General features: G+C 51.5%; 1 protein-coding gene across 1 annotated transcript; it reads left to right on the top strand.

Annotated features, from left to right (window-relative positions):
- Nucleotides 1–4,177: 4,177 nt before the first annotated feature.
- On the top strand, nt 4,178–9,965 carry CATIP (ciliogenesis associated TTC17 interacting protein). The gene is made up of 10 exons (XM_029226083.1): nt 4,178–4,236; nt 4,413–4,505; nt 4,905–5,105; nt 5,401–5,456; nt 5,624–5,710; nt 5,901–6,068; nt 7,726–7,850; nt 8,831–8,907; nt 9,243–9,331; nt 9,551–9,965. Exons 1-10 carry the CDS (start codon nt 4,212–4,214, stop codon nt 9,788–9,790), a joined length of 1,161 nt encoding a protein of 386 aa, XP_029081916.1. The 5' UTR covers nt 4,178–4,211; the 3' UTR covers nt 9,791–9,965.
- The last annotated feature ends 1,518 nt before the right edge of the window (nt 9,966–11,483 follow it).

Here is an 11,483-nt window from a genome sequence, read left to right as displayed (position 1 = left end):
AGGGGACACGGGTTCGTGCCCCGGTCCGGGAAGATCCCACATGCCACGGAGCAATTAAGCCTGTACGTCACAACTACTGAGCCAGCGTGCTGCAACTACTGAAGCCTGTGTGCCTAGATGTAGCCCGTGCTCTGCAACAAGAGAAGGCACCGCAATGAGAAGCCCGTGCACCACAACAAAGAGTAGCCCCTGCTCGCCACAACTAGAGAAAGCCCATGTACAGCAAGGAAGACCCAAGGCAGCCAAAAATAAACTAATTAATTAATTTAGAAAAATAAAAATAACCTGGGGCTTCCCTGGTGGCGCAGTGGTTAAGAATCTGCCTGCCAATGCAGGGGACACGGGTTCAAGCCCTGGTCCGGGAATATCCCACATGCCAAGGAGCAACTAAGCCTGTGTGCCACAACTACTGAGCCTGTGCTCTAGAGCCCGCGTGCCACAACTACTGAAGCCTGCGCGCCTAGAGCCCGTGCTCCACAACAGAAGAGGCCACCGCGGTAAGAAGCCTGTGCACGGCAACAAAGAGTAGCCCCCGCTGACGGCAACTAGAGAAAGCCCACGTGCAGCAATGAAGACCCCACGCAGCCAAAAATAAGTAAATAAAATAAATAAATTTATTTTTTTTAAAAATCCTGTAAGCAGTTCGTTTTTCCCTGAATCACAGGCTGTCTCTTTTTTCTAAATCACAGAAAAGGAGAAAGGGAGGGGCAGCCTTAGAAGTTCCCAGGAAGGACAGAGAGCAGGATAAGTTGTAGAAGAGCCCTGTGTGTCCACATGTGTGTGTTGGTGAGGGGTTGTCCTAGTCCTCCCAGGCCCTGGCCACAAATGGAGCCTTTGAAAGCAGGTGGGAAGCTAACCCTGATGGTCAGTAAACCCTAAGCTTGGGCCAAAGGCAGGACAAAGTGGAAGAAAGAGAGAGGACCTGCACTGGTCTGGATTTGAATACAAACTCTGACACTCCGTGGGTAACTCCAGACATGGGACTCATGTCACCGAGCCTCCTTCTGGAGTGGCTGGGAGACCCAAATGAGATGCACAACGGTGTTCGGTGAACAGCAGCCTCTTTTTCCTCTCAGTGTTATTAATCAACTTAGTGCTAGTCTATCAGGGACAGTAGGGCAAAGAGATTAAGAACATGGACTCAAGCCAGCCCATCTGGGTTGGGGTCCACACCTTCCATTTATTAACTGGGTGAACTTGGACAAGCTACTGAACTTTTCTGTGCCTCCGCTTCTCACCTGTCCAATGGCGATGATGTTAACACCACCTTAGAAGCTGATGGTGAGGATTAAGTGACTTACTACCGGCAGAGCTCAGCGTATAGGGTACCCTCTCTACAGTAATGGTTGTTGTTCAATAGATGCCAACCCCAGCTGCCGGGAGGGAACATGCTGTCCATGTCACAGGCTCAGAAAGGCGTACCTGCCCAACACAGCCACACGGCTAGTACGTCAACTGCTCCAGAGCATCCTTCCCCTGGCGTATCAGGCCCTAAGGGGGGATGGTAACAAGGGTCCTTAACAGATCTCTTCCAGATGGTTAAAAAAATAGACAACAAACTGGATGTTGATCCTTCTGTGATCCACTTTTCCAAAATGCTTTCTCCTCTAAGCAGCTAGCAGGAAACAGCCAGCATCAAGCAGGAAGGAATCTGGGGGGAGTGAGAGAGTCGAGAACATGGGCTCCCAGGAGGTGGGAGCCTGTGTGGATAGGCAGGTGGGGGTCCTATGCAGCTAGAGGAGCCTGACCAAGGGGAGGTGAGGGGGACCAGGGGTGACAGGAGAACTCTAAAGGGTAGAGGGCTCAGGGAGCAAATTTTCCCTCAGGCCAGGAGTCCGGCATAGCTGGGATGGGGGGGCACAATAGGGAGGAGGACTATGTGGGCACCCCTTATAGAGCATCTAAAAAAGAGCAGTTTGCTTCTTGGGTTTTTTTGGCCATAAGGCATGTGGAACCTTAGTTCCCAGACCTGTGATCAAAACCGCGCCCCCTGCAGTAGAAGCACGGAGTCTTAACCACTGGACCAGCAGGGAAGTCCCTGCTTCTTTTTTTTTTTTTACACTTTGTCCAAATCAAAAAGATTTTGTTCAACTTTATGTAATTCACATATGAAAGCAAAACGGTTTGCTTTCTTCTCTTAGATTTTACTTAAAGCATCTATTTTTTATTAACTTTATTGAGATATAATTTACCTACCACAAAATTCACCCTTTTAAAGTATACAATTCAGTGGGTTTTAGTATATGCACAGTCTAATTTTAGAACATTTTCAGCATGCCCAAAAGAAACCCTGTCCCCAGTGGATGCCACTCCCTGCCTCCATGCCTCCACCCTTCCCCCACATCAAGCAACCACTGATCTACTTTCTGTCTCTATAGATTTGCCTGTGCTGGACATTTACACATATAAATGGAATCATACAATATGTGGTCTTTTGTGACTGGCTCCTTTCACTCAACATATTTTCAAGGTTCAACCATATTCTAGCATATGTCAGTACTTCACTCCTTTTTATGCTTGAATAATATTCCATTATATATATATACACCACGTTTTGTTTATCCATTCATCAGTTGATGAACAGATGGGTGTTCCACTTTTTGACTATTCTGAATAATGATGCTATGAACATCTGTGTATACGTTTTTTATGTGGACAGATGTTTTCAATTCTCTTGGGTATATACCCCAGAGTGGAATTGCTAAGTCATATAGTAACTCCACATTTAGCGTTTTGAGGAACTAACAGACTACTTCCCAAAGCAGTTGTGAGTTTTCTTTTTTATTTTTTTTGCAGTACGCGGGCCTCTCACTGCTGTGGCCTCTCCCGCTGCGGAGCACAGGCTCCGGACGTGCAGGCTCAGCGGCCATGGCTCACGGGCCCAGCCGCTCCGCGGCATGTGGGATCTTCCCGGACCGGGGCACGAATCCATGTCCCCTGCATTGGCAGGCAGGCTCTCAACCACTGCGCCACCAGAGAAGCCCTAGTTGTGAGTTTTCTTAATGCCACTGGCGGTGGTTCACGTGCAGAATTCATTTTGGCTTTTAAAAATTAGAAGTCAGAGCTTCCCTGGTGGCGCAGTGGTTAAGAATCCGCCTGCCAATGCAGGGGTACACGGTTTAGAGCCCTGGTCCAGGAAGATCCCACATGCCGCGGAGCAACTAAGCCCGTGTGCCACAACTACTGAGCTTGTGCTCTAGAGCCCGCAAGCCACAACTACTGAGCCCAAGTGCCACAACCACTGAAGCCCGCGCGCCTAGAGCCTGTGCTCCACAAGAGAAGACACCGCAATGAGAAGCCTGCACACCACAACGAAGAGTAACCCTTGCTCGCCAAAACTAGAGAAAGCCTGCACACAGCAACGTAGATCCGACACAGCCAAAAATAAAAATAAAAAAAATAAATAAATTAAAAAAAAAATTAGAACTCAATTTCTTAAAATGCAAATTTTAAAACATAAGCATTTTTAAAACTTTTAAGTTCAACTTAGTCATATCATTCTAATCATAAATCTATCTAATGTTATTACTAACTTTTAAGGGGGCTTTAATTAATAATTGGTTCTCTTTACAAAATTAAAACTGCTATAAATATGTTTATGCCATATTTATTCATTCTATATATTCTACTTCCTTTTTAAAAGCAATTGATTGGGTTTTTTTGGCCTCGCCAGGCAGCATGCGGAATCTTAGTTCCTCGACCAGGGATCAAGCCCTTGCCCCCTGCAGTGGAAGCGCAGAGTCTTAACCACTGGACTGCCCAGTGGCAATTGCAATTGTCAAAAGCAATTGATTGCGAAAAATAAGTAAAAATAATTCTCTAAAAAATTTTTTAAATAAATTGACAAACCAGCTTCCCAAGTACTTTTAATGCAATCTAATAAACGTAAACATATAAATATAGTAAAATTTAAGGTTTTTAAAAAAATATTTTGGTTCTACTTACAATCCCAGTAAGAATTGAACTTCAAAGTACACTTGTAAGGTCATTCTAATGATCCATGTCATCCCCCCTGCCTCCTAAGAATGTCAAATGCTCCCTCTGCTGGACAATACCTCAGGCTTGGACTGAGCCGCAGAAGCCACAGTTCCTACCAATTCTTCCAAGGTCTGGGTGTTTAGTGAAATGGGTTGATGGCCCTTTAAGAGGTGGTAGCTAGCTCCCAGTTGCCATGGAGACAGCTGGATACAAACTGGGTAGCAGGACGCAGCATGTCTTCCAAAGTTCAATCCAAAGGTGAGAAGAGGGCTGAGGAATTTGGGGTGGGGACCTGGAAAGGGGTGGGGCATCTTCTCCCTCATCATCCACCCTGGGGTGGCCTTGGAGGATCCTGCTCTTGGGACCCCTGCCCCACCCCTGTCCTTCTTCCCAGGGTCCGCCATCTGCCGTCTCAACCTCTCCTCCCTCCCTAGGCTTCAAAGCCAAGGATCACCAGCCCTCAGCCCAAGAGAGTCTGCCACCCCCAGAGGCCAATGCTGAAGCCATCAACTTCCTCAGCTCCCTCCGTGAGCCGGGGCGGGGGGGGGGGGGGGGGGGGGGCAAAAGTACGGACGGGAGAAAGGAGAGAAAGCCCAGACCTGGCCACCCCCTCTCTCAGCCTTGATTCTCCTGGGACTCACAAAGGGTGTGAGGCCCGTTAGTTGATATTCTTCAAGGGAAGACCCCAGGGACACGGTGTGGGTAGGGACTGGTGGGGATTGGGGCGGGGAGCCTTCACCTTACGACTGCTGTAGAGGCCAATGGAGGGGAGGCAGGGGCCACCTGGGGGACGTGGATGTGGAGGGAGTGGGTGGAGACTGTGGGCGCACTGATGGCGGGGGGGGGGGGGGTCCGAGAGTTGAGACCTAGGAGCTGGAGCTGGAGCTGGGGCTTTAACTGTCCCCACGGGACCCTCACACACCCAGGGCAAGAGGAGCTGCTGACGCTATTCTTCTCGGAGACTCTGGTCATGGTCTCAGACACAGGGGAGCCTCAGGGAGAGCTGACCATTGAGGTGCAGAGAGGGAAATACAAAGACCAGTTTGGTGTCACGGCGTACTTCCCATTTGTGCATGCCTTTAGCCGCGGCTTCATGGACAAAATACTCTGCGGAAACTCCATTCTGGGTAGAGTTCCTGCTGCCTGACACCCTCTACCCCCACCCTTCCTCCACTGCCCTCCCCCTCCCACCCCCCAACTCCCAGGACCTTCACTCAGGACCAATGCTTTGACTTCACCTTGGTACTAGAACGAGGCAAAGAGAGTGCGTGGGACACGGGGGGTGACAGGGAAGTTAATCACAGCCTTAGTTTTTCCCTCGGACCACCCTACACCTGAGTCCTCCAGCCGGGGCCACCGCCTCCCTTCCTGCAAACTCCAGCCTTGTCTCCGGTGACAGCAGTGTTCACCTCCTCCCCCCAGGCTATCTCTCGTGGAAACTGGAGGTTGTGGAACAACATAATAAGGAGTTCATCAAGGTACCTCCTGGGGACCCAGCCTTGACCACATACGGAAAGTTTTCTATCCAAATTTCCCCTCAGTTTTCTCATTTATGAAGGAGAAACAACAAGGCGACCTCTGGGGGATCTCGCTCGTATACGATCCCGTGAGTCCCTGGTTCTCCCCTCCATGCTCTGGCCCTTAGTTCCACGCCCTCCCCATGGAACGGAAGATGAGTTTGCTGAAGCAGGATGATCAGCTGGCCGTGACCAGAATCATCAAGGAGGGTGAGGTAAGGATGAGAGCCAGGTGGGAGCCATACTCTACATCCTCTTTGGAACCAGGAACAGGGGACAGATGGTGTCAGGCCAGGAGCCTGGACTAGGGACCATATGGACTGGACCATATGCTCAACACCTGTCTTGCCCAACCTCCCTCCACTTCCTGGCTCAAGGTCCCTGACCCAGATTTGTCCTGAACAGGAAGTGAAGACCGAAGTGACTTTCTTCCCCTGGCACTCCATTGCGGGCTTCGTCTCCCAGGCTGCCAACCTGGTGCTGCTGAGGGTGATGGCCTGGAGGCAGACAGTGCCCAGCAACGCCCGTTTCCTGGCCTTGGACACCGAGGGCAAACTCTGCTATTCCACTTACGTGAGGGGTTTCCCTGGGTGGGGAATTGGTCTGGGGTGAACTAGAAGGGGCAAGGAGAATGCTGAGTTGGGAGAAAAGACAGCTCTGTGGAGTGGAAGAGGGGGTGGAGTGGGGATAAACCTAGGGCGTGGGGGTGAGACTTCCAAGAGCAGGAGAAAGCAAGACCGCATTTGTTAGAGGGAAGACCAAGTGTGAGGCAAGTGGCGTGAGCGAGAAGGACCAAAAGCTGGGAGCAGTGGAAGAAAGCAACGCTTTTTGCACAAAAGTCAGTCCAGGAAAAATAAACATTGGAGGGGCCACTTTTTTTTTTTTTTTTTTTTTTTGCGGTACACGCGCCTCTCACTGTTGTGGTCTCTCCCATTGGGGAGCACAGGCTCTGGACGCGCAGGCTCAGCGGCCATGGCTCATGGGCCCAGCCGCTCCGCGGCATGTGGGATCTTCCCGGACCGGGGCACGAACCCGCGTCCCCTGCATCGGCAGGCGGACTCTCAACCACTGAGCCACCAGGGAAGCCCCACAGGCGCCACTTTTAAAGACATATTTTTTTAAGATCAGGAAATGCAACATCTCCAACTGCACTTAAAAATTATTTTATTATGTCTCAACCCTTAAGGGTGTTTCTTATTTTTCTCTTATTTTGGCTAAACTTTCATCATCAACCTACCTAGGACTTCCTGTGATATGTGATTTTGAAGCCATGCCTCTGAACACACACTTTGGGGGCTGATTTGACCAACTTCGTAAATGACACTCTCGTCTTTTCTATCACAAACATGACAAACAGCAATGTGTTTGATACAAAGAGGCACATACCATTTCCCCCCAATTTTCTTTGAAATGTTTTTCTTATGTTAGCAGTTTTCTCCCTGTTGCTGTAACAGGGATTTATTTTTTTTCTAATTATTTATTTATTTTGGCTGCACTGGGTCTTTGTTGCTGCACTCGGGCTTGCTCTAGTTGTGGCAAGCTGGGGCTACTCTGCTGTGGTGCGCGGGCTTCTCTCGTTGCGGAGCGCAGGCTCTAGGTGTGTGAGCTTCAGTAGTTGTGGCACGCGGGCTCAGTAGTTGTGGCTCGCAGGCTCTAGAGCATAGGCTCAGTAGTCATGGCAGACGGGCTTAGTTGCTCCGCGGCATGTGGGATCTTCCGGAACCAGGGCTCGAACCCCTGTCCCCTGCATTGGCAGGCAGATTCTTAACCACTGCACCACCAGGGAAGTCCCCAGGAATTTAAAGTTAAATTACAATGGGCAGCTTGCACGGGCCTGAGGCAGCCATAAATCTCAGTCTAGTCCCTCCTCAGCGTCCCACTACCCCCTCCCCACAAATAGCCCAGCCTCCACCCTCACCCACACTCACACCTACTTGGTCATCCCTATTACAGAATCTGCCAACTAGAAGCACTTGGTCATGAAGCTGGCATGGGGACAGCTTGGGGCAGGAGCAGGGTGGAGCTGGCTCTCTATGAGAAAACCCCAACTTAACCTGGGGGTGCATCTCAAATCTTGGGGCGCCTAAGGGTCTGGACAGCCAAGGGCTGCTTATCACTGGTGAACAAGCAGTGAAGCTATAACCTGGAGAGAAGGGCCAGGGTGAGATGTGCGGGGAGGCCCCGGTGGGAATCCCCCTCACCTCCCTCCCTTCATTTTGGTTGCTGCCAGCAAGGCCTGGGCTCCCAGACGATCCAGGTGGGCCATCAGCAGGTGGAAGTGTTCATTGTGGAGCAGACTGTACACTCGGAACAGGGCATCCCCGTGTCCTGCCAGTTTTACCTGCTCTCTGATGGGTGAGCTACTGACGGTGGGGTGAAAGGGGCAGTACTGAGCACGAGCATGGGAGCTCAACCTCCTGGGCCGGGTCGGGGCAAAGGGAGAGTCCTGTTTCTGGGGACACCACCAGGAAGACTTGCTGTTGAGGTCTGAGCGCCCCTGCTTTATCCACTCATTCACCCTTTTTTCATATATTCATTCATTCTCCTGATCTTCACAATGCCTCCCAAACCTCACCGAAGAGCCCTGAATGGCTGAGGAAGTCAAGGTCAACTCCACAGGGCCTAAGGCGTCGCTAAAGCAGCTGCCACAGGTGTGGGTGTAAAACTGAAAAACACCCAAGTCTGAACAGCTCAGCACTTGATAAAATCAGCAGGCTGGGAGAAGCACCCCAGCACACTGCCAAGCTGTCGCCAGCAAAGTGCGGGCACCAAATCCTGAGAAAATTCGGGAGAGGGAGAAGCATTTGTTTCTTGAAATTTCCAAAGAAGTATTGACAGAAGCACTATACTAGAAAAAAAAAAGTAATCAGAACGTTGTGGGCTTTCCTTATTTCATAATTTAACTTGTTGTTTCTATTTTGAGTATCACATAGCAGGAGGCTCGTGATTCTTTTTATTTTTTTAAATTTTTTTGGCTATGCCCCATGGCTTGTAGGATTTTAGTTCCCTGACCAGGATTGAAGCCGGGTTCTTGGCAGTGAAAGCTCGGAGTCCTAACCACTGGACTGCCAGGGAATTCCCTTGTGATTCCTTTAGCGCTCACACCTCTAAATTTAGTCTTGCACACGTGCACACATCTCCAGGGTAGGAAGAGTCCCCAGCTTGAAAAGCAGGGGACATTATCTGGGGATCTAGAAATGAACAGGACCCTGGAACTCAAAGACAAGTGGAGGAGGGGAGGAGGGGGACAGCAGTAAAGGGAGGCCCCCAGAACACCCTTCAAAGGAGTGGGCTGGTCTAGGAAGACTCACACCTTCTTCTGTGTTGCACTCCAGGCACCTGGCCAAGAGGATCCAGGTGGGCTCCCCGGGGTGCTGCATGATCACCAAGGTGCCCACCTTGAGGGAGGCGGGTGAGTGAAGCCCCTGGCTGGTGGGAGAGTGAAGGCGAGGTGAGGAAACCTGGAGCCTTCCAGGGTGCATGGGTGGATTGAGTGTGCCATGGCCCCGGATCAGAGCCCGAGATGAGATGGAGAAGTTTTGCTCTCCAGCCCCTGTCTCCAAGGCAATTCAGGGACGATCATTTTGCTGGGAACCCCCTCCAGCAACTTCGCCCATATGGCCAGAACCCTGGGGTTTTACCTGAGCCTGCCCAGTACTGGTGTTCTTGGGCATCCCTCTGTATCTGAGGAAGGTTCTGGGGTCGGAATAGGCACGCAGCCTTCCTCCCACCCGCACCCACCCCCAGATGATATAGAGCCTCACCCAGTGTTTGAGAAGAAACCCCTGGTGTGGGAGGAGGACATGGAGCTCTACTCAAGGTTCGTGGACCGGAAGGTGAGGAGGGGCTGCAGCCAGACTGAGGTCCCCATCCCCCCATCCCCCTGCCCAGGGCGTACACTCCACCCTTACTGATCACTTTTTCTGCCCGGTTGAAATGCATCATCCCTAGGGGTTGGGGGACTCCAGCGTCCCTAAGCCCTCCATGAGGCGAAGGGGAGGGGAGCTCCTGGGGCGCGGGGGTCCCGGGTCCGGCTCAGGCTCGGACCCCTCCAGGAGGAGCTCCGTCTCAGCCACAACAGCTATCTGCGGCAGCACCCCGAGGCCCAGGCGCTCATCTCCGACTTCCTGCTCTTCCTGCTGCTACACCAGCCGGCCGATGTGGTCACCTTCGCCGCCGAGTACTTCGGCCCCTTTGCGATGCGACGCCCGCCCACTCCGGCCTTGCGTTCCTCCAACCGGCCCTGCCCCTTCCACGAGCTGGAGCCGGAGGGCCACGAGGGCGAGGAGGGCTAGGCGGGCAGCAAGGCGTTCCCCCGGGGCCCAGCTGGCCGGGGTGAGGCAGGAAGACAAGGCGTCCGGACTGCGCTGGGGCGGCACGCGGGCGGGAGGCACCCGGGAGGCGCGCTTTCCTGCCTGCGGTTTTAATGGGAATAAACGGGGCCCTCCCGAGGCTTGGCTGTGAGCCGGATCCTTCTCTGACCAGCGTCTCGTGTCTCGGGCTTAGCATAGGAACCGTGAACAGGGTTTATCGAGCGATTTTCAGCCTTTCTTCCCAGCTGTTATTATGATCAATATCACTATTTTACAGATAAAAAAATAGAGGTACGAAAAGATTGAGTAACAGAGTAAACACGTGGGAAGTAGGATTCAAACCTGGATGTTGGATTCCAAAAACCCCCACTTTTAGTCACGAGGTTAGCCGCGATGGAGGGACGGGGCTTTTGGCGCACAGAATCATTATAGATTCCACCTAGCATAATTGCCCGCTCCCGCCAAAGAAAAAAAACCAGTCGATGTGTTCACCACTGACCTTGCTCATCACCCCCGAAGCTTTCCAAACCCTCTCTCCCTACCCCATCGCCAGCTCTCACACTCCACCTCCTTCCTCCCGGTTCCCACTATACGCAGGAACCCCCAAACTGCGTGGAGGGTCCCCAGTTAGCAATAGGATGGAAGGCAATCATCACCTCCTTTAGGTTCCTTGCTTAATGACAGTTCTGGCCAGTGGCTTGTTCCTGCCCAATACTGACCGCAGCTCAGTAACAAAGAGGAGGCACCCTCTCCTGAGGCAGATGGTAATGGGCCTGCAGGCTCCATCCTTCCATCTATTCATTCCTCCCACCAGCTAAGAGATGAGGGCCTCCAGAGAAGCTTTGCACTCTAGTGGACAATAGGGGCCAGTATCTACAAGACTGTAATGATGGAAATGTGCTCTATCTGCAATGTCCAATATGGTAGCCACTAGCCACATGTGGCCACTGAGCTCTAGAAATGTGATTAATGTGACTGAGGAACTGAAGCTCTTTTTGGCTGCATGGCATGGCACGTGGGATCTTAGTTCCCTGACCAGGGATTGAACCCGCACCCCCTGCAGTGGAAGGCAGAGTCTTAACCACTGGACCACTGGGGAAGTCCCTACTTTAATTTTAATTAATTTCAATTTAAATAGCCACATGTGGCTAGTGGCTACCAGACTGGACAGCAACAGCTCTAGAGGATAAGGCCTTTTCATTCAATCAGGCAATCAGCTCAACAAATATTGGGCTCCTTCCATGTGTCAGGATTGTTCTGAGCCCTGGGAGATCAGCAGGGACGAGACCAAGTTCCTAGCCTCATGGCACTTGCAGATGGCATGGAGAGACAGATGATAAACACAAAAGATAATTTCTTATGTGAAATTTCAGACATTTATGAAAACAAGGCCAAGTCATGGATAGAAAGGGACTCAAGGTTGGAGAGTTGAGGGTGGAGACTTCAGGGAGGGCCTCTCTGACATCTCAGTTGAGTTGGGTTGTGAATGATAAGGAGTCAGATCTGTGAAGAGCTGTGGGAAAAGCATTTAAGGCAGAAGGAACAGCAAGTGCAAAGGCTCTGAGCATATGGCATGTTGGGGACAGAAGGCCAGCGAGGCTGATGCACAGTGGCACGGGGCGGGGTGGGGGAGTGATGAAGGAGAAGCTGGCGATGAAAGTGCTCAGTCATCTCG

This window comes from Monodon monoceros, unplaced genomic scaffold (genome assembly GCF_005190385.1).
Source record: "Monodon monoceros isolate NGI ecotype Baffin Bay Population unplaced genomic scaffold, NGI_Narwhal_1 Super_Scaffold_16, whole genome shotgun sequence".
In the NCBI taxonomy this organism is placed as follows: Eukaryota; Metazoa; Chordata; class Mammalia; order Artiodactyla; family Monodontidae; genus Monodon; species Monodon monoceros.
Note: the sequence above shows the minus strand (reverse complement) of the source record. Positions and strands in the feature narration are given on the sequence as shown.

What these genes read in the sequence shown, in the direction of transcription:
- CATIP (XM_029226083.1), top strand. Translation starts at nt 4,212, where the DNA reads ATGTCTTCCAAAGTTCAATCCAAAG. An exon ending in TTCCAAAGTTCAATCCAAAG is followed by an intron (nt 4,237 to 4,412) that starts GTGAGAAGAGGG and finishes CTCCCTCCCTAG; the next exon opens with GCTTCAAAGCCAAGGATCAC. An exon ending in CAACTTCCTCAGCTCCCTCC is followed by an intron (nt 4,506 to 4,904) that starts GTGAGCCGGGGC and finishes TCACACACCCAG; the next exon opens with GGCAAGAGGAGCTGCTGACG.